Here is a 24,854-nt window from a genome sequence, read left to right as displayed (position 1 = left end):
TGCTATTAATAGCTCCAATTTACAGATGAGGAAATGGCTCCATTAAGTAATTTAAGAACCCAGTGCAGAGAGATTCAGATGCAACGCCCAGTGCCAGGCTCTCAAGTCCAGAGTTCATTCATTCACTCCACATATTCAGCTGATACCATTTCTCCAGCATCTATTATTATGCTGCACATTTAGGAATAAAGAGGTAAACAAAACAGGCAAGCTTCTGTCATGCTAGATTGTAAATGTACCAAGCGTTGCCAGAGAAGTACAAGGTGCTGAGGGAAGACCTGACAGGTAGCCAACTGTGCTTCCCTGGAGAAGCATTTGAGCAAAGAGCAGATGAACAATGACCAGGAGTTAGCAGGGCAGAGTGAGCCTGGAGAGGAGGAGTGTTCTAAGCAGATGGAACAGCATGTGCAAAGGATCTGAGCTGCTAAAGAGTTTATGATGCTCCGGGTGGTTGGAGAATAGCCTGGGACCAGGTAAGTGGTGGGCATGATCAGAGTAGTTTCTTTTTTTTTTTCTTTTCTTTTCTTTTCTTTTTTCTTTTCTTTTTCTTCCTTCCTTCCCTTTCTCTTTCTCTTTCTTTCTAGTTTATTTTGAGACAGAGAGAGAGAGAGAGTGTGTGTGTGTGTGTGTGTGTGTGTGTGTGCACGCATGCCCATGCGAGCAGGAGAGGGGCAGAGAGAGTGGGAGAGAGAAAGAGATCCCAAGTAGGCTCTGTGCTGCAAGCTGACACAGGGCTCTATCCCACGAACCATGAGATCACGACCGGAGTCGAGATCAAGAGTGGGACACTTAACCGACTAAGCCACCCAGGCACCCCCAGAGTGGTTTTTAAATAAGACTCTAACTGCTAAGTGGAGGATGGCCTGGAGGGAAAGCAGAGGTGGGTTAGGGGGCTCTCCTAGCCATGTGAGAGGAAAAGGAAGATGAAGAAGGGCTGGGCCGGGAGTGGTAGCAGAGGACTTGGGAAGAAGTGAGTAGATTTGCAAGCTACTCAGGAGGTAAATCCACAGGGTTTGTGTGGAGAGACGGAGGGGAAGGCAGTGGCAGTACCTGTCAGGTACCCCCAGGCCTGCAGCCCCTCACCCCTACTATCAGGGCAAGGTGCTGCAGTTGAGGCACCATGCTAGATCTTATCCCTGTAAGAAGTGGGTTCTAAACCTTGGAGTCAATAGAGACTTTCCTTTGTTTTTTTTGGAATGCCATGACATCCATGTGCCACACCTGGGCTCACCCACTTAGCAACATTCACTCCAACAGCACAAGCCTGCAATTGCGTATGGTATTATTCGCTCATTAAGTCTGAAAGAAACTATTTTACTCCTGCCCAAAGGCCTGTAAAAAGACATCTTTCAGTAAATCCACCACCAGACTCTCCAAGACAGTGAATTCTAGAGTCCTCCTCACCTTCTGTGGCTGCCTCATTTGTCACTACATCCCTGGCGACGGGGCCCGACTGCCCAGCCAAGGATGGGGTCACTGCTGCCAGGAACCAGGCTGGGCCAGAGATGCCGCACATGGCACTTTATTCCTGCTTCTGATATATACAGGTATGTACAGTTGGTGTGAGCCTATGGTACACTATTTCACAAAATTTTCTTACATCCTGTGCACACTTCTGGGCGGGAAGTGACAGACTGCTCCGAAAAGCCCACGGCTAGTGGAGGGAAAGGATGCTCACAGGAGCCACCCCCTCTCCAAAGACATTCACGGGGGCTGCCCGCCCCCTTCCCCAGTACTGAGGCCCTCCCACGGACCATCTGGACCTCCCACCTGCTCTCAGCGCTAGTTTCTTCCTGAGTCTTTCTCCTCGAGTGGAAGAACATTTTGTGGGGGAGGAGGAAGCAGCAGCAATGGCTCCCACTCACCGACGGTGGCCCTGCTGCCCACCACCCAGAGCCTGACTGCCCCTATTGGACGTGGACAGCAGGAGCGGAATCCTCCCCATGCTGTGGGCCCTGGTGCACCCTGGCCTCACGGGGCGCTAGCATGCATCTTCTCCAGGCAGCTCGTCCAGAACGTGACCAGCCGGTTGTCGCGGTTGATGCAGAAGTCCGTGAAATCCCTGAGCAGCCGATCAGCAAACTTCTCATCCCCTGTGGCACTAGATCGCCACGTCTTGGTCAGCATGGTGTTGTAGGCCCAGTTGTAGCCAACCCGCTCCTCACAGAACATGTTCTGGTTAGTGGAGCTGGTGGAGTTTCGCCGACGTCGCTGCTGCCCCGAGAACTTTCGCCTGGAGTAGGGCAGCTGCAGGAACACTGTTCCTGAGAAGCAAGATGCCCTGTGTCACCACCACCACTGGGAGGGTTCCCAGGGCAGATGTGGTGGCTCTGCAACCACAGGCTCAATCAAGAGAAGCCGCCCCCGAGCATAGGCTCCTGCCACAGGGACCCACCTGCCCCACGTTTTGCCTGCAGGGTCTCACCTGTAACATGGATGTACTGAGGCTTGTTCTCGGCAGGGAAGTTAAAAGCAGAAGCAGAATATTTATCTTGTACAAACCCAAACCTAAGGGAAGGACGGGAAGACACACAGATTAGGGCCTCCTCAGCTAAAGGGACAAGGGGAACAAATGTGACTAAGAGGACTGACAGCCTGAGCTAGAGGGGCCTGGAAAGATCTCTTTCAAGATGGAACATTCAAGAGGCGCCTGCGTGGCTCAGTCAAAGTGTCCGACTTTGGCTCAGGTCATGATGTTGCAGTTTGCGGGTTTGAGCCCCGTGTTGGGTTCTGTGCTGGCAGCTCAGAGGCTGAAGCCTGCGTCAGATTCTGTGTCTCCCTCTCTCTCTGCCTCCCCCCCACTCATGCTCTGTCTTTCTCTCTCTCTCTCAAAAATAAACATTAAAAAAAAAAAAAAAAGATGGCTGCTTCTTTTCTCCCATCCCGTACCTCTTCTCTGCCTCTCACTGGAATCCACATCACGCCCTATGTGGGGCAAGGTGCCCATCCACATGCTTGAGAGGGGAAGGTCCTTATCTTAATTCACCTAGCCACACCTCTTTCCCTTAGTTCTCCCAGACAAACACATAGTAGGCCCTCGAACAAGGCTCTGAATTGAAATAGAATAAATTATCTTAACTGAAATCCTCTTCTTAAAAATGAGGCACACGATTCTAGGGCTCTCTGCTTTGCTGTGTTCTAGAAATGGGCAAGAGGAGCCACTTTTCATCTATGACTTATTAGATTCTGCTTCTCATCTATGGCTTGTTCTATTCCGGGTTTTTCTATTTCCATCACACACATTTATTACAGCTCTACCTGCTAAGTGCTGTAAAGGACACATTAACAGATGTGGCTCTTGCCCTGAGTCTGAGAGGTTTATGTAATGAAGGCAGCAATGTAGGTAGAACTAAAGGAGGTAAAACACCTGTCTCCTTTTCACTGCATCCTCTATATAAGCTGTCAGCTTTACACTGACATTCACTAATTATTTATCAAAGAACACATGAAATCAAATATGCAAGTTAAATGGACAAGCTAATGTGCACTCAAAGCTCTGTCATGTATAGGCTGACCCTATCATGTGTAGGAATGGCTCTGGATTTTGCCTTTCTTCCTCTCCATTTTCCAATTAAGGCTATTTATTTACTCAGCATAGATCAGCCTGACCAGACTCTTGCCTCATTTCTTCTTTAGATCACGAGGAAGATCTTTAAGTTTAAAAAGGCAATTTAAACATATGGTGCTTGGCCCCCTCACTGTCCTCTTGGGGAGCACATCAGCCAGGACTATGGTGAGGGCGGGGCAGGGGGGGTGGTGCTCAGTCCCACCCAGACAAAAATAAAGGAGGAGCTGGGGAGCCACAGCAGGGGTAGGATGGATGGATCAGCTTCTCTGGACCCATCTCTAACGCCATCCGAGATGAATCTTATGGATGGGCTAATGTTTCCTTTTGGAGCCACATTCTAACCTAGAGTTCCATTCTGTGCAAAAGCTATTCTGGGCACGGCACATTGCCTTGGTGCTTAAACGGAAACAAAAATGAGAAAAATGTATACCCTTGTCCCCCAGGGACCCCTAAACTAGTGTAATAGATGGATAGAGTGTATTGGGAAAAAAGGAGGGATTTAGAGAGGAGAGACCTGGGAATCTGTGGTGGAACAAGACTGACAGGTGTAGAACGGGGGTGGGGGCTTAGGGGAGAAGGTTTAGTGGGTAAGGTGGGTCTGGGTGGAGAAGGGGGAGCAGGGTGAGGTGGGGAAGGGGGAGCATGTTTAGGTATAGGGACACACAGTAGAGTCCATGCAGTGATACACAGAATAGAAGATGTGAAGAGTCTGAAGGCTGAAAAAGCACTCTGAAGAGGACAGGGCAAAGTTTAGATATGCCTAGGATCTAGATGAGTTTGGATCAGGAGGGGAATGCTATGAAGAAAAAAGCACATCTGACAAATAAAGGCCATGTCCCAAGTGACATCTAGTAAGCAAAATCCAACGACCACCCAATGATATCCATGGGAAGCATCAGACCTGCTTATAAACTTGTCAGTTGGCTGGGGTCTTCCTAATAATACCTACTGCCTACCAAGGGCTTCTTAGATGCTGGGAACTCCAGAGAACCCTCCCGACAACCCAGTGAAGGGTGAGAAAATGAAGGTGAAGCAGTTCCAAAACTTGTTCACGGTTCCTCAGCCAGATGCTGGTGGAGGCGGAGGTGAACCAGGCTTGTCTGCTTCCTGCATCGAGGCCCTTTGCCACCGACCCACTGTACTCCCCACCTTTTGCCCCCAATCAGCACCCACTCCTGCTGAAAGAAGCAGCCAGTCTATGGTGGGCAGGGGGCAGGAGGGAGGTTCGTGGTGCGGTGGTAACAGCTTAAGATGTTTGAATAAGATGACAGGACACTGAAGAAGGTGCAGAGAGAGGATTATGGAAGCAGGAACAGAGGACTTACTTCTGCCATGATTAACATGAAGTGGACATTGCCTAGTGCATTCTGGAGACAAAGCTGGACTGGTTTGAGGGGTAGACAGCTAAGCCCAGGAAAGCCCTTTCCTGGCACACATATTAGGCGCCAGTAAAAACCTATGGACTTATCTATTGCTTTTTAACCCTTCATTATCTTTTCAACGTGTGTCTAGAGGCTTGAGACACGTTTTACAGTTTTTCATCTATGTAATCTCCTGGACAGCTTGGACCAGGGTCTTCTTGGAGGCTAAGGAGGGAGCTCTACGCTCTCCCTTCAACTGGAAGAAAGTAATGAGGTCCGAAAAACAATAGCTACAGGAACTGACAGGTAATGCTTATCTTTGAAACCAAGGCAAAGGGTCCTGTTGGAGGTCAGCAGCAAGGCTGTCATTGGTGGGCCAGATCCGTTTCCCCAGAAATGAAACAAACTGGGTTTGGGTTTGGTAATTGCTGGATAGTCACTGATGCCCTCCCACTATACCTTCTTGCTCAGGGACCAACCTGTGTGCAATGGCTTCCTGGAAAAGGTGCATTCGATCCCAGTATGTTTCCGGTTCAAAGCCTAAAAGGAGAAAAGAATAAAAGCAGGGGTCTGATTCCAAGGTTTGTAATTCTTCCTGGCTTTGGCCTTCTATACCCTTCACTTCTCTTGGCCATTTCTCCCCCGTCAGCTTAAGCACGCTTTTCCACACTACCTGCTTTTGAAAGACCAGCCTCTGTCCCAAGGACCAATTGTGTTTTCTCACCATCCCTTCCCCAAAGCTCTATCAGGTTCTGAAAGGCACTCGTTGCTCACACTCAGCAACGAGTGTGAGCTACCGGAACTTGATGTAAGCCTCGTTCTAATGACTCCCTATACCAAAAGTGGAAAGGAACATGATGTTAAAGTACAAACAAAAGATAAGCTTTACATGCATGTTATCTGCTTCTAAGGAGAAAAAAAATTTTTTTTATTACCAATGTTCCATTTCCCTACAAGGAAAGACAATATTATAAGCTCCATTTTAGGAATGGGGAAATCGAAGCAAATAAATACGAAAATTATTTTTGGAAAAGTGATAGGCTGGGGAGGGCAGGAGGGCACAGAAGTGCCTTTCTCCATTGCCCACATCATTGCTCCAGCCTCGCTTCTTCTGCACAGCTGGTGTGAAGACTGAGAGCTGATGAGGAGGTGGAGGCTGAGGCCAGGTGTCACACAGCAACAGGCAATGGGCCAGCACTGCTCTTGGGACCAAGATGCTGACGGCTGGAGGTGCAACTTCTCGAGACATGAAAACAGGGGCTCTGTACGTTTTGGAATTTTCTATCTAGGATACATTTGAAGGTTCTAGGCAACTAAAGAGCAAAAAAGAAAGAAAAAAGGCTTTGGCTTTAATAGGAAAAACACGTACAGCAGCTTCCTCGTCAGATGTTTAAGATTTTGTATCCACTGTTATTGGAAGGGGAGATAATAGGAAGAGAGTAGCACAGAAGCAAGAAAATCGACTTTTAGATTGAAGCCCTTATTCCTTTAAACTAGGCCTCCTTTCTTCAGTAACCATGCCTGTAACCATGGCAACCAACAGAGGATGCTGGTCTTAAAGCCTGGGTTACAACTGGCAGGGAAAACCATCAGCTCACACAAAAAATGTCCTCCAATGCCAGCCTTGCCAGCAATCCTGTGCTGTTACAGTGAAGGTGGAAAACCCCAGAAGAATCTCTGGCTGGTGTGGGGGAAGTGTCTCCTGAGCATATTAAAAACAGTAGCATGAGGCAGTTGCCTGGCTTGAAATCATCAGATACGAATATAATCATGTGGCATTTCAGGACTGTAATGGTCCTCTCATAGCCTTAGCTGCTGTGAGGTTAGAGAATGTATGTATGTGTGTGTGTGTGTGTGTGTGTGTGTGTGTGTGTGTGTGTGTGTGCGTGCGCTCGCGTGTGTGTATGTGTGTGTGAAGAGCACTCTGTCGACTCTAAGGATCACAGATCTATGCCCTCTAGTGGCTCTGTGGGGCCCACCTGGAACCCCAGCCATCACTGGAAACACTGTGTCTACATAAAAATGTCTTCTTGAGATGTAAACAAAGAATATACAGACAGGCCTTTGGAACACAAGCTGTTTGTACCACCGGGGCAGCCCGTCACAGGAAAGGTGCGGGGACACTTAGTGTGGTCTCCCTGACCTGGAGGGACCTCTCACCCCTGGGCTGTTCTCTTCCACCAACCATGATGCAGACTTACATGGACAAAAGAAGAAACCACTTCCCTTACACCAAAAGTTTTTCCATTCACACTTACAATTTCTACATCTGAGAAACCAAAGGGCTACTGTTTTTTTTTTAACTTTTCATTTTAAAAAAGGTCATCTGTGAGTTCACCAAGAGCTCTGGAGGAGCTCTTTATATGTTCATCACAATGGGCAACTAATTGGTGATAAAAAGTTCTGTGCTGTGTGAAGTAAGTCTTGTTCCTTCTGTCTGTCCTACACCTGCCCTCAGAGATCGGCTGGGCTCAGGTGGAGCAGCAGGGTGGCTCAGCCCATTGTCTCCCCACGTTTAGATTGACACCCCTCTCAGGGGAAGGGCTCAGAGCCCTGCTGTCCTCCTATGAGCCCCCTCCTGCTCTGTCTTCCTTGCGACGCAGGACTCGAGCCACATGTAGTGTTCCAGGTGCTGACACAGTACAGCTTTGCAAAATAGGACGCTGTATCTTGTTCTGCTTTCAATGCCTCCCTTAAGGTTCAAATTCCCACAGCCCAAGCCAGTAAGGCTGGAGCACAGAAAGGAGAGTGTGGGGAGAATACCAGTGCCACTCGTGATTTACAGTGTATCATACCTTCTCCCACTCACCATCTGCTCCAGGTCTCACAAGGGTCTTCCTGAGTTGGCAAGGCAGCTTTAAACTTCATGTGCTCTCATTTGAGGGATAAGGAATTTGAAGCTCAGAGACATTAAGTGACTTACCCAGGGTTACCCAGCCACTAAGTGAAAAACCAGCATTAAACCTAGATCATTTTGATCCCTTGTCCAACGGCTCCCTCTGTGCACTAGGCTGTGTCAATTAGATACCTAGAGAGGTGGCCTTACTCATGGAGATAGAACCTCCGGAGGGGAGTATCTCTTACTATCGAACAGATGCTCACTGCCCTCCTTGAGCAGGCAGCTGATGTTGAGTGGGATGAAGAGCTGAGCTCGAAGTGGATCACCATACAGGTAACTGGGCAGCGCAAAGGGACCCTCCAAAACGGGGACCAACAGAAAGCCGCAGGAAGTAGCTTTTCGATGCCAGCCTTGGACCTGGTGGGAAGCACAGAAACAGTGTCATCTCCAAGTTAATTCAGACAAGAGAAAATACTTCCCAAGGAGCGAAGCCACCACAGTGGCAGCATACATATTGATTGGCATGTTCATTTATTAATGTTCACTGGATCCAAACCAATCCTGGTCAGGAAAATGCACAGTTTAACCTCCTGACAAATACCTGAAAAACTGTGAGTTAAGCACACAGCTCGTCCTCACAGCTTTATGCAACTTCAGTGTTTCTTCTGGAAGGAAGAGACTGGAGAGAGCTATTTCTTGCCTCCTAAATCGCCTTCTCATTCTACAGGATGTTGTAGGAAGGTCACAGGATATAAGTTAAGTCCTTCTAATTATGTCCTTTATCAAAAATTTACTAAGTCCAAAGTATCAAATAGGAAAACAATCCACTCAAGCTGGCTGAAAGGGACATGACGCAGGGTGCGAGATGACTGTGGTGGCCTCTGGCCAAAAGCGATAAGCCCTGACCTGGCGGAATGAGAGCCACTCTCCCACAAACTCCCAAAAGGTGTCTGTCCAAAGATTGAGAACAAAAGTTAACTGTGGCAGCAAGACAAACCTCCCCATCAATAACATTTTCTCAGAGAAAAGTGGCAATTTTCTACATTTTAAGATATTTTTTTAATCATAAAACTGTGTATATTTAAAAAAAAAAAAGTTGGTGCACATGGCTCTGGCATACAGAAGAGATTTGTGTTAAATGTTATTTCAAAAAAATCTAGTTTGAGGGGCGCCTGGGTGGCGCAGTCGGTTAAGCGTCCGACTTCAGCCAGGTCACGATCTCGCGGTCTGTGAGTTCGAGCCCCGCGTGGGGCTCTGGGCCGATGGCTCGGAGCCTGGAGCCTGCTTCCGATTCTGTGTCTCCCTCTCTCTGCCCCTCCCCCGTTCATGCTCTGTCTCTCTCTGTCCCAAAAAAAAAAATAAATAAAAAACGTTGAAAAAATGAAAAAAAAATGAGAAAAAAAAAAAAAAATCTAGTTTGAGCCATAACTTGATTTAAACAAATATGAGTATGTCAAAAATTGAAGGGGACCACTCTTAGCTGTTTTCCCAGAAACACCTGTAACAACAACAATATATCAACAACAAAAACAAGATCTCTGTTCAACCAAAATAACTTTTTTAAAGATTTTATTAAAAAAAATTTTTTTTTAAGTTTATTTTGAGAAAGAACACAAGTGGAGAGGGGGCAGAGAGAGAGAGGGAGACAGAGGATCCAAAGTGAGCTCTGTGCTGACAATAGAGAGCCTGATGTGGGACTCAAACTCACAAACCGTGAGATCATGACCTGAACTAAAGTCAGACACTTAACACTAAGGCTCTTTTTATTTTATGTAATATTTTTAAATGTCATATTTTATATTATAAATATGCATTATAATATTATAAATATTATATAATATAAATATGTGCATAATATTTACCCTAATAAAATGTGATTTATAACAAATTTGGACACTACCTTAAAATAATAATTAATCTACAGTGCGCCTGGGTGGCTAAGTCAGTTAAGCATCCGACTTCAGCTCAGGTCATGATTTCACAGTTCATGGGTTCGAGCCCCGCGTCCAGTTCTGTGCTGACAGCTCAGAGCTTGGAGCCTGCTTCAGATTCTGTGTCTCCCTCTCTCTCTGCCCCTCCCCTACTCATGTTCTCTGTGTCAAAAATAAATTAAAAAACATTTAAAAAAAAAATTTTTTTTTTAATTTTTTTTTTTTCAACGTTTATTTATTTTTGGGACAGAGAGAGACAGAGCATGAACAGGGGAGGGGCAGAGAGAGAGGGAGACACAGAATCGGAAACAGGCTCCAGGCTCTGAGCCATCAGCCCAGAGCCTGACGCGGGGCTCGAACTCACGCACCGCAAGATCGTGACCTGGCTGAAGTCGGACGCTTAACCGACTGCGCCACCCAGGCGCCCCTAAAAAAAATTTTTTTAATAATAATTAATCTACACTAGAGATTTCTAAAAACCTAACAACCTAACAAAATATAGTTGACTCTTGAACAACATGGGGTTAGGGATGCCACCACCCCATGCAGTAAAAAATCTGAATATAACTTTTGGCTCCCGAAAAACTTATGCTTACAATAAAGTTAGAAAAAAGAAAACATTATTAAGAAAATCATAAGAGAAAATACATTTATAGTCCTGTCCTGTACTTCTAAAAAAAAAAAAATCCACATATAAGTGGATCCATGCAGTTCAAACCTGTGTTGTTCAAGGTTCAAAACTGTAATGATAAAGGGATTAGCAGCTTTCCGTGGGTTTTACATGAATTGGTGTGAAAAGTGTATTTTGAAAAGACTGTTGCCATATTCCCCTGAGGAGATAAATACTCTTCTTTCTGCCAAACTGTGACTATATGTGCATGTCCATGAATGTTATGGTCATGTTCTGAGATAGGACTATTAGTGGGGCTTCCAAGGAGAATGCTTAGCCTATTGGGTCAGAGGGTTAGTTCTGCCTGGAGGGAGTGGTCATCTCAGTGTTGACTGGCTGGGGAAGTGCCAGTGACTTCTATAAGCTGAACCAGACAGGTGGCTTGGTGTCTTTTTTGATTTGGACCTTAAGTATGTTCCAGTGTTCCAGGGGAGGGGTCCTCAGGGGCACTAAGGCCATGTGCAGGCAGACTGGGGCTGGACAGACAGAGACCCAGACAAATCTCTTCCCCAGGATATCATGTCTTGTGGGACAAAACTAGGCCTCTGAGCCCTGGACAGAAAAACTATATGCTGGCAGCTGATGTTGTACTCACTCTCTTTGGTCATCTCCTAGCTTTCCATAAAGTCTTTCTGAACTTTCTGGCTGCTCTCAGCTCCGTGATGAGATGTTTGAGCCAGTGTGGGAGGAGAGCGGGACCCTGTTAAAGCTTGAGAAAAACATTCCTTTGGATTGAAGGGGAGAGTGTATAAAATGAGTGGCAGACTGCAAAGATGGTTAAAGAGAGCACCTGGAAGATACTGACAGCTTGGCTATGGAGTATCTGTTCCACAGGTGCTGGGACTGAGGGTGGGGAGTGGCCTGAGTGTGGGCAATGAGTGACCTGATTAGACAGGCCAGGGAAGACTGGAGGAGGAAAGACAGGCAGAAGACCAATTAAAAGAGGGCTTCTGAGCTCTGGCACTCATGACATCTGGGCTGGTTAATTCTTTGCCCTAGAGACTGTCCTGTGAGATGCATTGTAGGATGATGCACAACATCCTTGGCCTGTACCCACTAGATGCCAGTGGGTGCACTCTTCTACCATTTCTGCCAAGTAAAACTGTTTCCAGATATTACCAAATGCTCCCACAGGGGCAAAACTGCACATTCCCCCAACCCCTGTTGAGAGGTAGGGTTAAAAGCAGTCATGTTCATTGATAGGGACTGGTTAAGTAAATGATGATACAAACAATGAGGCAAAACAAAAACAAAAACAAAAACACAACAATGAGGCAGACTTATTTTTGCTGATACTGAGAATATATAATAGGACAAAACAAAATGCAACACTAGTTGCACTTGAACCTTGAACAACACTAGTTTGAAATGCTTGGGTCCACTTATATATGAGTTTTTGTTTTTGTTTTTTAATAAATATGGAAGAGTACTATAAAGGTATTATCTCTTCCTTGTGACTTCCTTAAAAAAAGGAAATCTTACTTTATTGTAAGAACACAGTATGTAATACATATATATAGCATACAAAATATGTGTGACTTGACTGTTTAAGTTATCATTAAGGCTTCAGTTTAACAATAGGGTATTAGTAGTTAAGTTTTTGGGAAGTCAAAAGCTAGACTTGAATTTTTTACTGCATGGAAGGTCGGCATCCCCAGACCCTCCATTGTTCAAGTGTCAACTAAGTATGTAGTCCAAGCTACCATATGTTAAAAAAAAAAAAAAAAAAAAAAAAAGGGCAACAAAGCTTTGTATATGCATATAATCTCTCTAGAAGTACACTCAATAAAGTGGTAGGATATTGCTTTTATTTTTTTTTTTAATATTTTATTTAATCTTTAAACCCAGTGTGGGGCTTGAACCCACGACCTCAAGATCAAGAGTTGCATGCTCTACTGACTGAGCCCCAGGTGGTTGCTTTTAGATGGGAGTCCCAGGGAACAGGATAGGACAAGGCTGGGAGAGGGACTTTTCACTCTAGACCAGTGATTCTCAACTGGGGGCAATACTCCTCTTCCCTGGGGACATGTAGCAATACCTGCAGATGTTTTGTTTGTCACAAGGAGGGTGTGTTACTGGCGTTTAGGGTAGAGGCCACAGATGCTGCCCAAAATCCTACAATGCACAGGACAGCCCCCCCACAAGAGAAAATTATCTGGCCCTAGATATCAAGAGTGCCAAGGCTGAGGGGCACCTGGGTGGCTCAGTCAGTTGAGTTGCCGACTTCAGCTCAGGTCATGATCTCATGGTTCGTGAGGTCGAGCCCCACATCAGGTTCTGGGCTCAGAGCCTGGAGCCTGCTTTGGAATCTGTGTCTCTCCCCCTCTCCCGCTCACACTCTATTTCTCTCTCTCTCAAAAGTAAATAAACATTTAAAAAAAATTTTTTTTAATAAACAAATAAAGTAAAAAAAAAAAGAGTGCCAAGGCTGAGAAATCCCAACCTATTCCCTTTAAGCTATTTGAATTTTTTACTGTGTTTAAATTTTTTGTATGAGGCTATTCCAGCAGTGTAGGTGAAAGGTAACTGGAGCCTGAACTAAAGAAAACAAAAAGTGACATGAATCTCTACCAAGCATCCACTGTCCCCCTCTGCAAGGTGAGCCAAGGCCCTGACCACAGCATGAGGAGGTTCTCACCATCTCGAAGAGGACGGCAGCGGTCACTGCCATCCAGTGGAGCTTGATCTCGAAGGCCGCATTCAGGGAGAAGTTGCCATGATAGTAACAGCTGCACCACTCTAGCCGGTCTGTGCGGTTGTTCACATCCACATCCAGGGTCACAGTCCTCTGCTCCGGGACAGTGGCAGCTATGTCAGAGCATTGGAGGGGTCCCAAGAGAGAGAGGGAAAAGAAGGAGCGGGATGAAGAGGAAGAACAAAATGCAGAATTACCTAACAGAAAATCACAGATTCTAGAAGCTTCCTGAAAATCATCTAGTCTGGGGGTCGGCCAGCTTTTTCCATAAAGGGACAGATAATATTTTAGGCTTCACAGGCTATGTGGTCCCTGTTTCAGCTACTCAACTCTGTCATCATAGTGCACAGCAGCCAGAGATGTTATGTAAATGAATAGGTTGGGCTGTGTTCCAGTAAAACTTTATTTACAAAAAACAGAAGGATTTTTTTTTTAGGGCAGTGAAACTATTCTGTATGATACTACAATGGTGGATACCTGTCATTACATATCTGTCTAAACCCGAGATGTACACACCAAGAGTGAACTCTAATGGAAACCTTGGGTGGTGGCATGTTAACGTAGGTTCAATTGTAACAAATGCCCTGTTCTGGAGCAGGGCATTGATAGCGCGTGTGTTGGGGCAGGAAGTATATGAAAACTCTGTACTTTCTACTCAATTTTGCTGTGAGCCAAAAAGTGCTCTAAAAATAAAAATTATTATACAACAAACAAACAGATGGTAGTCCAGATTTGGCTGGTTAATAATGCCACAGTTTGCCTCCCCCAGTCTGATCCAACTCCTTCACTTACAGATGAGGAAGTAGTAGTAGCCCATGGAAGGGAAATGCATTGCCCAAGACCAGAGTCAGAGCTTCAGCTTCAGGCTGAACTCCAGATCTTCTCATTCCAGTGACCCACAGAAGGACACAATGGGACAGACAGCACAGACCACAGTGAGGAGGAAGTCTTGATTTTCTGGTTTCAACCCAGGAAGGCAATAGTTCTACAATATGTTCTCAAGAAATGAAACCTCATAATGAAGCTCAACACCCTGTTCCATGGACTGTGTTGCTTTCAGATCCCAGGTCGGTTTCAGACTAGCTCATCCTGTCTGGAACTCCTGCTCAGAAATCATACTCAAACCCAAGATAGGGATGTTTTAGAGATGGATCAATCAAGCTCCTGACCAGACTAATAGCACTAAACAGGCTCAGAAGTAATGAAAAGATCAGGGCTCTGCTCTGCCTGACTGGGCAGTGCTAGACCTAGGGTTTCTACAAACCGTTATCAGCTCCTTTCGCCCCCGCCCACGTGAATCCAATGGTATCTCTTTATCTGAAGCTGTCAGCTTAGTTCTGCATTTGGCAGGTAGAAGCCCTGAGTGGCTTTTATCACTGACAAGGACAAAACAGCTCTTGAGTCAGCAATTTTAATGAACTTCTGTTGGGAGGCAGTGGAGCCATGGCTTAGGATGGTGAATGGGTATACAGCTTATCATTCTCTCAAAACCAGAACATGTAAAATGGGAAATGTTCTTGATGTCGAGTTGGAAAATCTGAGCTCTGCCATTTAGCCGTGTGCCCGAGAACATTCTTCAATTCCCCTGGTTTAGTTCCTCGTTTGCAAACTGAGATGGTGCCCGCCCAGCTGCTTCACAGGGTAGGGGTGAGGATCAAGTAAAACATGGCTGCCAAGGGGTCACAGATTACCTCCTGCTTTCTCCTTTAGCCACCTCACTTGCAGCTCTCCTGTTCTTCCCTCCTCCCCATTTAGGCTACAAGCTCACCAGTGCTCAATCTGAGGCCTGTCAATGACTCCCATGGATACTGCTTAGCTATCTATGACACTTCAGGCTAAAGAACATGGCAACTCCAATGCTAAAAGTCTCATCAAAACTAATTTTTATCTCTGCCTTGTGTTCCTGATTCATAGCCCAACCACAGTAGCCTTTCACTTAATAGCCTCAATCAAGGGAGGAAAGCTTTGTTCTCTGGTCTTGGACAGTATATTCCTCCCCCGTGTGAAAAGCCCAGGTCACAAAAGAAAGGGCACTCGACAAACACCAGCAGTGATCTCGCACATCTCTTTTCTCCCATCTGGCATATTCAGTTCAGAACAGGCTGGTGTGAGGAAGCCCAAGGAAGTATACTGTTCAGCCAAGCAAACAGTTATAGGCTCAAGATACCACTGGCTTCATACTTCAGGAGTGAGATCTGACAGTATGGATGCGGCCAGCAGGCTGATGTTGGCAAGGGTGTAAGCCCCAGCCAAGTTGCAGCTTTCAGCGCCTTTTCTGAATCACTCCTTACTTCCATAAGAACAGACTTATTCACCTTGGGGAGGTGAGATATAGTGAGTCCCAATAAATAAGTACAAACCCAGAGAAGGAGCAGACTGAGCATCCTTTACCAGGGTCACAGCGAGGGGGCTAGCAATGACCTGGGCAGGGGATCAGTGCCACCGGAGGAGAGAGTGCAGTCTCAGGTAGGACACTGGAGATCAACGTTAACAACCGGAGCTGCCCAATAACAGAAAAAGTAGTCACAAGAGTGAGTGTCCTGTTGAGAGTTTTCAGGGAGCAGCTGGCTCCCCACTTATTAGGAGTGGGATGGAAAATATTCACACGTCAGGGTTTGGACCAAGATGCTCAGCAGCCTCTTCTGACCCTGAGACCTAGTGGGGTTATCAAGAAAAAGCTGAGAAGTAAAAGGTATCTGCGTGGGCTTAAGGGACTTGGTGCTGCTTCTTCCAGAGTCTCAGATGCCCCTATGGCTTCATAGCTCAGTGACACAGGGTGACATGAGTGGGGGAGTGGGAGTCACCACAGACCAGGGCAGATAGGACTGTGCAGCATCATCAGGCATATTAAAACAGCTTACTGCTGAGAAAAACAGCTTTCCAGTTAAGAATCAGAAATGTTTAAAGAGGAACATGTCAAAACAAACAAAAAAGGGAGCAGGTCATAAATGATACATAGGCCCTTTTCCCCCTATAAATCATGTTAATTTTTTTCCTGAGGAAAAACCCCAACACTGAAGACAGTCCAATTCAAAAACAACTCATCTTTCTCACTTAGGTAAATGACACAGCAGAAGTCTATATTCTAACCTGAAAAAAAAGATGGGGAAAAGTATCTCATATTTTAACACAAAGGTCTGAGGGGTGTTACCAGATAGAATTAGCAGTAATAATGCTATGTCAGGTTTAAAAGGACAAGAAACTCACTTCCTGTTGGAGGGGTGATGGGAAAAGAAGCAGATGAGTGAAATTCCCCTGTAACAATCATGGGAGCCACTGGAAAGCTAATAAAGGGATATCTTCAAGAAAATATGCATGCATGTGAGACTGTCTAGTTTCAGAATCAATGCTGACCCCCTAATGCCCATGTGCAGACACCAGTGAAGAACGCCTGCTTAATAAACTACCTGCCAAAGACATAAATCCTCTCTTCTCCCTTACCCTCCCTATGTTTTGGACAGATGACTTATTTTTCCATATGCTGCTCCTCTTTATGTGCAATTTTCTGAAGTAAACTGGTTAAAAGTATCTTTTAACCAAAGCTAAACTGAAATGATTTGAATCTCATCTTGAGCCTGGGACTATGGTGGGCAAGAGAGAGTTCTACCAGCCTGCTGGAGGAGACTCTGGAAATGACGATGTTCATACAGAAACTGTCAAGATAGCCTCCAGAACCAGGGTGATGACACAAAGGGAAAAGTTCCTAAGCATTTTCCAGGAGCAGTAACTCAAACCAAGGAGTAAGCAGGGACGTTGGGCAATGTCAGGAGATATTCTGTCACACTTGAGGGTGGGGTGCTACTGGTAACTAGCAGGTAGGGAGTATGTGGCCTCTTTGTTGCCAAAAGATTTCAAAGGTGGAGAATTAGAAATGCAAAACAAGGCAGAGGGGAAGGCGTGACTACCTGGGGGACAGAGGAGCCACTCTCTTCAGTTTTGTCTTCTCCATGCCCCAGTTCTCACAGTGCTGGGGTGAGGCTATAAGGTGAGTCAAAGCTGTCTGGATCCAAGTGAATCTGAGGATCTGGAAACTGTAATACCTATTAACATTTCCATTCTAGCAGCTGGGCATCGCCAGGCAAACTAAGTAGAAGGTGCTATTTCACTGCAGTCTAGTCTACATTACATTTCCTTCCTTTCTTCCTTCTAGAGGCCTTTTAGGATCTCTCTCTCTAACCTGCTATTGAGACAAACCTCATGACACCCTGCCTAGAGCACACATTATGCCAACCCATCAGTCCAGTCCTTGAGAACAGGGGTCCCATTTCCTACCAGAGGCCACCACCATTCAATAAGTGGGTGTTCTGTCCCTATCTTGGAGCTGCAGGGACCAAAGAAAAGCAGGAAGACTCCTAGTTTACATTCCTCAATGTGGTAAGTACATTTGGGGAGGAAGGGCAGAGGGCAGATTTGCACTCAGCCTGAGTGTTTAGAATGGATAAACTTCAAGGTTCCTTCTTCTTCAGAGATCCTAGGACACTAAGATCCTAGGAAGGCCTGTGGCGGGTACTAAACCAGAAGCGAGCACCAGCTCATACCCCCTGTATTCTGGATGCTTCTTGGGAAAAATGGCTACATTGTCTATTCTCTCCTATTTGTGCAGGATTAGCACTGTGCCCTGATTTAAGAACTGTCTAACACTGTTTATTGGTTGAGACAATGAGCTTGACCCATGCAGCCAGTGGGAGCTAGTGCAGGAGCCCACCATGCGGACGAACAGAGTACCAGTATGATAGCTGCAGTGGCTCTAATCCTGGTCCACATGGCATTGTTCCCTTGGCTGGCTGCCACTCTCCCTCAGCCACCCACCAGCGCATCCCCAGGTCCCATCTGGGTCGAGCATCTACCTAAAAGTGCAGCTGCCTGGCTCCGCCCCCCAAAGCTTCGGCTGAAAGAGCTGTGTCTGCTTGCATAGGAGGCTGGCCGGCTGGGCAGCCAGGGCAAGAGGAAAGCAGGAATCTCGGAGTGTAAGAGTTCTTCAGCTACAAAGGCCACCTCAAACCACTTGCGCTGGAAGCTGGCGAAGTCATCCACTGCTGTCGTGTGCCAGGTAGTGGGCTGCTGCATGGCCACTGGGAAAAGCAAAGGGGAGAGAAAGTGCTTATTTTCTTGATGCAAGGCTGAACCTTGAAAACGCTATGCCAAGTAAAAGTAGCCATACAGAAGAGATCACATATTACACGATACCACTTAAATGAAATGTCCAGAATAGGCCAATCCTTAGAGACTGAAGGCAGATTGGTGGTGGCCAGGGGCAGCCGGGAAGAGAAGTTTGGCAGTGACTGTTAACATGCACAAGGTTTCCTTTCAGGGTGATGGAAACGATCTGGACCTAGACAGAGGTGGTGGTGGTTGCACAACACTGGGAATGTACTAAATGCCAGTGTTCACTTGAAAATGGTTAATTTTTTTTTTTTTTTAATTTTTTTTTTTCAACGTTTATTTATTTTTGGGACAGAGAGAGACAGAGCATGAACGGGGGAGGGGCAGAGAGAGAGGGAGACACAGAATCGGAAACAGGCTCCAGGCTCCGAGCCATCAGCCCAGAGCCCGACGCGGAGCTCGAACTCACAGACCGCGAGATCGTGACCTGGCTGAAGTCGGACGCTTAACCGACTGCGCCACCCAGGCGCCCCAAAAATAGTTAATTTTATGTTACATGAATTTTACTTCAGTTAAAAAAATATGTTTTATCCTCAGTTTCAGACCTCTATTTTCAGAGCAGGTAATAGTAACCAGGTTTTTTTCTACTTGAAGGTAAAAGAGGTATCTATTGGCCAAACTGGGAACATAAGGGAAGAGGTGGCAGCAGACATATCAGTGGCTACCAGAAAAACACCTGCACAGATCCACTTCTGACACATTCTTGGATAAGAGAGCATAGACAGGGCACTAGCTGCTTTATCTGATGCATGTATGATTCCTGAAATCCAGAGGCTGAGAAGCCATTTGTCTGCAGGAGGGGGTCACTTCCAGCCAAGGTCCTGGTGGGCAATGGCTGGACTGGACAAGCGAGTGTCTCCAGCTCTGACCTTGCTGGAATTGGTCCCCCTCTTGGGAATTGTTTTCTCATTAAAAGGAAAAAAAAAAAAAAAGACTTAAATTGTATCTTAGATGGGGCGCCTGGGTGGCGCAGTCAGTTAAGCGTCCGACTTCAGCCAGGTCACGATCTTGCGGTGCGTGAGTTCGAGCCCCGCGTCGGGCTCTGGGCTGATGGCTCAGAGCCTGGAGCCTGTTTCCGATTCTGTGTCTCCCTCTCTCTCTGCCCCTCCCCCGTTCATGCTCTGTCTCTCTCTGTCCCAAAAATAAATAAACGTTGGAAAAAAAAAAAATTTTAAAAAAAATTTAAAAAAAAAAAGGAAAAAAAAAAGACTTAAATTGTATCTTAGAAAGCATGCTAGGATTTAATAGTCTTTCTGGGGTAAGAAATGGAGTCTAACAAGTAAAAAGTGCTGTAAGTTACTGATTAGAGCCTGGCATGTTATACTCAGAACCACCTGTACTGAATGGGTGGGAAGGGCACTGTAATTAAAAAGGGTAACCAAAAAATGGCCCGTGGGGATTTCCTCACACCAGATCCCTTGGCCTCTTTTAGGTTTATCTTCCATCCACACCGCTGTGATGAAGAACATACTATAGCTTTAAGAAATACTTGTCACTCCGATTATGCTTAAATTAAGTACAAATGCTCAGGAAGCTGACAGATCTGTCTTCTTAGAATACAAAGTCACACAAGGAACTCAAGAAGCACCGTCACTTTAAAGAGCAAGCCAACAGGAAAAACATTTGCCCCTTTGGGCAACAGCATTCGCCTCATCTCTGACCTCGGTCAGGTTCTTTGTCCATGACTATCTTGTAGAAATAGAAGCCGTAGATGAAGGTCCGCCAGACTTCACCAGATGCGTGTGTGATGAGCTGCTCTTCCAGCATTTTCTAGAAGGAGAGACATTGAAACTCTAAAATTCCTGTGGAGGGACATCTTAGAGGTATAGCCCTCGTTTATACGCTGGAGTCAAGGGAGTGACAAAACATCGAGGAGACCCTACCCATCACCCCTCATCAGCCATGATGATTGCTCTATGATAAATGTTTTTCCTGATGTGAATTATATTACACAATGCAAATACATATTATAACACCATCAATTATTTCAAACATACGAAAAATATAAAGAAGATCCAGGTACACCACCACACAACTCGAACAAAGTGAACATTTTGCTTATACTGACTTCAGATCTTTTCTTTCTTTCTTTCCTTTTTTTTTTTTTTTGTTCATTTTATTTATTTTAGAATGAAAGAGACAGAGAGTGGGGAAGTGGGGAAGAGGGAGAGAGAGAATCATAAGCAAGCTCTACAATCAGCATGGAGTCTGACCTCAGGCATGATCCCACAAATCTGGGATCATGACCTGAGCTGAAATCAAGAGTCAAACACTCAACTGATTGAGCCACCCAGGTGCCCTGACTTCAGATCTTTTTATAAAAAAAGAAAGGGGGAGCAGGGGGAATGCCTGGGTGGCTCAGTCAGTTGAGCACCAGACTCTTTGTTTTGGCTCAGGTCATGATCTCACAGTTCATAAGTTTGAGCCCTGTGTGGAACCTGTGCTGACAGCATGGATCCTGTTTGGGATTCTCTCTCTTCCTCTCTCTCTGCTCCCCCTCCCCCCACTCTTCCTCTCTCTCTCTCAAAAATAAACTTAAATATGGACTCTAATATGTCCCATTCCTCCTCCTCTCTCACCAAACCACCAAATAAGTGGTTAGTGTAATGTTGCATTAGTGTAATGTAGTATAATGTTATTCTCATGCAGGTTTTAATCATTTTATTATATAGACATGTATTGATAAAGAATATGAGGTATTTTCATGAGATTTTAAATTTTAAATAAAGGACATAATACTATTGTTATTTTGTATATTGGATTTTCACTCAACATCATGCTTCAGACATTTATCCATGTTGACATGTGTCCCTCCAGCTCATTCATTCTAACTGCTGTAGAAACATTCCAATGTGCAAACAAGAAAATTCAATTCTTAGAGAGACAGGAGTATATGTAATAAGGCACAGGCCATGCAAAACTGCCTATTACGACCCCCAAAGAGACAGCTGAGGATTGCATGCTTATTTTTTTTAATTTTTTTTTAATGCTTATTTTTTTATTTTTGAGGGAGACAGACAGAGAGAAAGAGAGAGAGAGAGAGCGCAAGTGTGAGCAGGGCAGGGGCAGAGAGAGGGAGACACAGAATCCAAAGTAGGCTCCAGGCTCTGAGCTGTCAGCACAGAGCCAGAGACTGCATACATATTTAAGTCAGTTACTGATTTTACATTTCAGTGATGACAAGCCAGCTGGTCAGCATGGTAGTTATTTCTAGTGGGGTCCTCTGTGTGGACAGAATGGTGTGAACCACATCAGCCAACTTGACCTTTCCTATTTTTTTCCTCTTGAGCTTAAACAGTGTCATTAAATTCAGCAAGTGTTTGCTACATGCCTACACCATGTGCCAAACAGCATGATGATATACAAATGGACAAGAAGAGGTAGCTCTGCCCTCAAGAAGTCTGGTCAAGGTGGGAGACAAATGAAATGAGATAGAATTTTCCTTCTGTTGTGCTAAGTGCTATGACAGAGTAAAATACAGGGCACCAGAAGGTCCATGAGGCAGAGCCTTGGATCCTGAATGAGCAGGAGTTGACCAGGGGGGATATAGGGGCTCAAGGTCAGAGGGAAGGCATTTCCTGGGAATCTTTTACAGAGATTCCTCCAAGGTTCAAAAGTGCAGACTCCATCCGAACATTTCAGCTCGTGATAAATTCTGACAGATCTTTAAGTCAAGGTATAGTGTCTTTCAAATCAAAACCTGTGGGTTCATTGATTCCAGACAGGCCTCACACTTACTAAAAACAGAGCTTCACCCCAACCTACAGATCACATTACTGAAAAGGGCAGCTGCTTCAGAGACCAGCTCTGATTTCATGGGGGTCTGAGCAGACAGTTCTGTGGGTCCTGCCCACACTCTCTCACCTGCATGATGTCGATGGCCATTGCCTGCGTCTGGACACCCTCCACATTGTTCACCAGCCAGTGCACCACCTCCGCACTGATGAAGCAGCATGGCGAGAGGCCCTTCTGTTCCGAGAGCAGCTGGACTCCTGTCCTGAATTCCAACGTGGCGGGCAGGAAGCAGGGTATGTATGCACAAGGGCAACAAGCAGAAAGAGAACATGAAAAAGAAGGGACTCCCACTAAAGCATTGAATATCTGAAGGAAGGACCTGTGCAGCACAATTTCTCTACACTATTCCTAAACCCACAGAAATCCGCAGGACAGAACAAAAGGTGTTATAGGGGGAAAAGGAAAAGAGGAAGGAAGAAGGATCTGACATTTAGAGCATTACCTATATTTGTCAGGCATTATACTAGGTAACTTACATAATTATTTCATTTAGTTCTTATATCAAACCTGTGACTTAGCCACCAGTATCCCATTTTACAAACAAGATAACAGAGGCTGAGAGAGGTCAAGTAACCTGTGCAAGGTCTCGCAGCTGGTGAGCAATACAACCAGGTATGAATCCACCAAATCACACTGCCTGTGCATCACCATGGCTCAGGCCTGTGGGATCCTCCCGCCCTTGCACTCAAACACATGATGAGCCACTTACGAGGGGTGCTTCATGGCTTCTAGGATCTCCGTCAGGGTGGAGGATGAGGTTAAGGAGCTTGCTGCCAACTGCTGAGAGCTGTAAACAGAGTGTCCAGTCAGCAAAGCAAAAAGGCACATTCACGGTCATAAGCATGAACCTTAGGAACTACTCCCTCTACTTCTTACAGAGCTAGAGGCCAAAGATGACATTGATACTGATGGTGTTCAAGCAAATGCTAGACAGCTACATCCTTAGGGATATCTCAGAGGGGTTCCTGCTTTCAAAGTGTACACATTAAGATAAAAAAAAAAAATCAAAGTGGTTTTGTGTTCAGACTTGCTTCCCTTAATAAGCACCTCCCCTTTTAATAATGCCTCAGGCACTTCCAAGAGATCTCCGTGGACTGTTCTGATTTTGCCCCCAAGGCCATCCCCATCATTTAACCTCACCAGAGAGTGCCAGGTAATGAGGTAAGAGCATGGGGACAGAAGCCCAGTATCTTCACTTACCAGCTGGAGGGGCTCTAACTTTTCTTGGCCTAAGTTTCCTCATCTTTAGAGGGGGATGATACTATTCCTAGATTTCAGTGTTGTTGTGAGGCTAATGCATGTAAAATAGCACGTGTAGGGCTGATACCCACAAAACCCTAAAAGGTAAACATTACTGAATATAATAACATCAACCTTTTGAAACTCAGATTAAAGGAGCAGATGAAGGTCAAAGAGCTGAGAAGTATCAGGGTCCAGGTTTGAATCCAGGTCTGACTGCTTCCAGAGCCCGTATCTTTCTACCACCTATTGCCTGAGTTCTTCCTCAATGGGCTGATGGTACCTTTATTTTTGATTTATTTATTTTTTTATTATTTAAAAAAAAAATTTTTTTTTAATGTTTATTTATTTTTGAGACAGAGAGAGACAGAGCATGAACGGGGGAGGGTCAGAGAGAGAGAGGGAGACACAGAATCCGAAGCAGGCTCCAGGCTCTGAGCTGTCAGCACAGAGCCTGACGCGGGGCTCGAACTCACGGACCGTGAGATCATGACCTGAGCCAAAGTCGGACGCTCAACCAACTGAGCCACCCAGGCGCCCCTATTTATTATTTTTTAAAATGTCTATTTATTTATTTTTGAGAGAGAGTGAGGGAGGGGCAGAGAGAGAGAGGGAGACAGAGAATCCCAAGCAGGCTCCGCATTGTCAGCACAGAGCCTGACGTGGGGCTCAAACTCACGAACCATGAGATCGTGACCTGAGCTGAAATCAAGACTCGGATGCTTAACCAACTGAGCCACCCAGACTCCCCTGGGCTGATGGTACCTTTAAACATGCTTAATACTCAGCAGCTGAGCCCAGTTCACTGGGTGTGGGACATTCATGGCCATGTACTATACTAAATCTGGGGCTTGTTCCAGAAGCTCAAGTCCATAAAACTTCTCTCTTTCCTCAGCCTCAGCCTTCTCCTATTTGGAGGGTCCAGGACTCAGTGGAACATTTCAGGATCTCAAGTTAAAAAAAGCCTGTGAAGGGACACCTGGGTGGCTCAGTCAGTTAAGCATCTGACTTCGGCCCAGGTCAAGATCTCACAGTTCATGAGTTCAAGCCCTGTATCAGGTTCTGTGATGCCAGCACAGAGTCCACTTCAGATCCTCTGTCCTCCTCTCTCTCTGCCCCTGGCCCACTTGCTCTCTCTCTCTCAAAAAAGAAATAAAAACTTGGGACCTCATCAAAATAAAAAGCTTCTGCACAGCGAAGAAAACAATCAGCAAAACTAAAAGGCAACTGACAGAATGGGAGAAGATATTTGCAAATGACATATCAGATAAAGGGTTAGTATCCAAAATCTATAAAGAACTTATCAAACTCAAAACCCAAAAAACAAATAACCCAGTGAAGAAATGGGCAAAAGACATGAATAGACACTTCTCCAAAGAAGACATCCAGATGGCCAACCGACACATGAAAAAATGCTCAACATCACTCATCATCAGGGAAATACAAATCAAAACCACAATGAGATACCACTTTACACCTGTCAAAATGGCTAACATTAACAACTCAGGCAACAGCAGATGTTGGCGAGGATGTGGAGAAAGAGGATCTCTTTTGCATTGTTGGTGGGAATGCAAGCTGGTGCAGCCACTCTGG

The 24,854-nt window shown here is 45.6% G+C and overlaps 1 protein-coding gene across 1 annotated transcript in view; it reads right to left on the bottom strand.

Moving 5' to 3' along the window:
* Nucleotides 1–1,506: 1,506 nt before the first annotated feature.
* Nucleotides 1,507–24,854, bottom strand: part of DEPDC5 (DEP domain containing 5, GATOR1 subcomplex subunit) — a 128,784-nt gene continuing 105,436 nt past the window's right edge. Inside the window, exons 34-42 of the mRNA XM_030335706.1 lie at nucleotides 22,732–22,809; nucleotides 22,092–22,224; nucleotides 19,889–19,997; nucleotides 17,912–18,136; nucleotides 13,008–13,177; nucleotides 8,014–8,185; nucleotides 5,409–5,469; nucleotides 2,426–2,508; nucleotides 1,507–2,264 (exon numbers count right to left, since the gene is read on the bottom strand). Of these exons, the coding sequence (XP_030191566.1) occupies nucleotides 1,972–2,264; nucleotides 2,426–2,508; nucleotides 5,409–5,469; nucleotides 8,014–8,185; nucleotides 13,008–13,177; nucleotides 17,912–18,136; nucleotides 19,889–19,997; nucleotides 22,092–22,224; nucleotides 22,732–22,809 (1,324 nt within the window). The 3' untranslated portion in view covers nucleotides 1,507–1,971. The remainder of the gene's footprint in view (nucleotides 2,265–2,425; nucleotides 2,509–5,408; nucleotides 5,470–8,013; nucleotides 8,186–13,007; nucleotides 13,178–17,911; nucleotides 18,137–19,888; nucleotides 19,998–22,091; nucleotides 22,225–22,731; nucleotides 22,810–24,854) is intronic.

The sequence above is a fragment of the Lynx canadensis genome, chromosome D3 (genome assembly GCF_007474595.2).
Source record: "Lynx canadensis isolate LIC74 chromosome D3, mLynCan4.pri.v2, whole genome shotgun sequence".
NCBI lineage: Eukaryota > Metazoa > Chordata > Mammalia > Carnivora > Felidae > Lynx > Lynx canadensis.
This window is presented reverse-complemented; position numbering and strand designations above follow the sequence as displayed.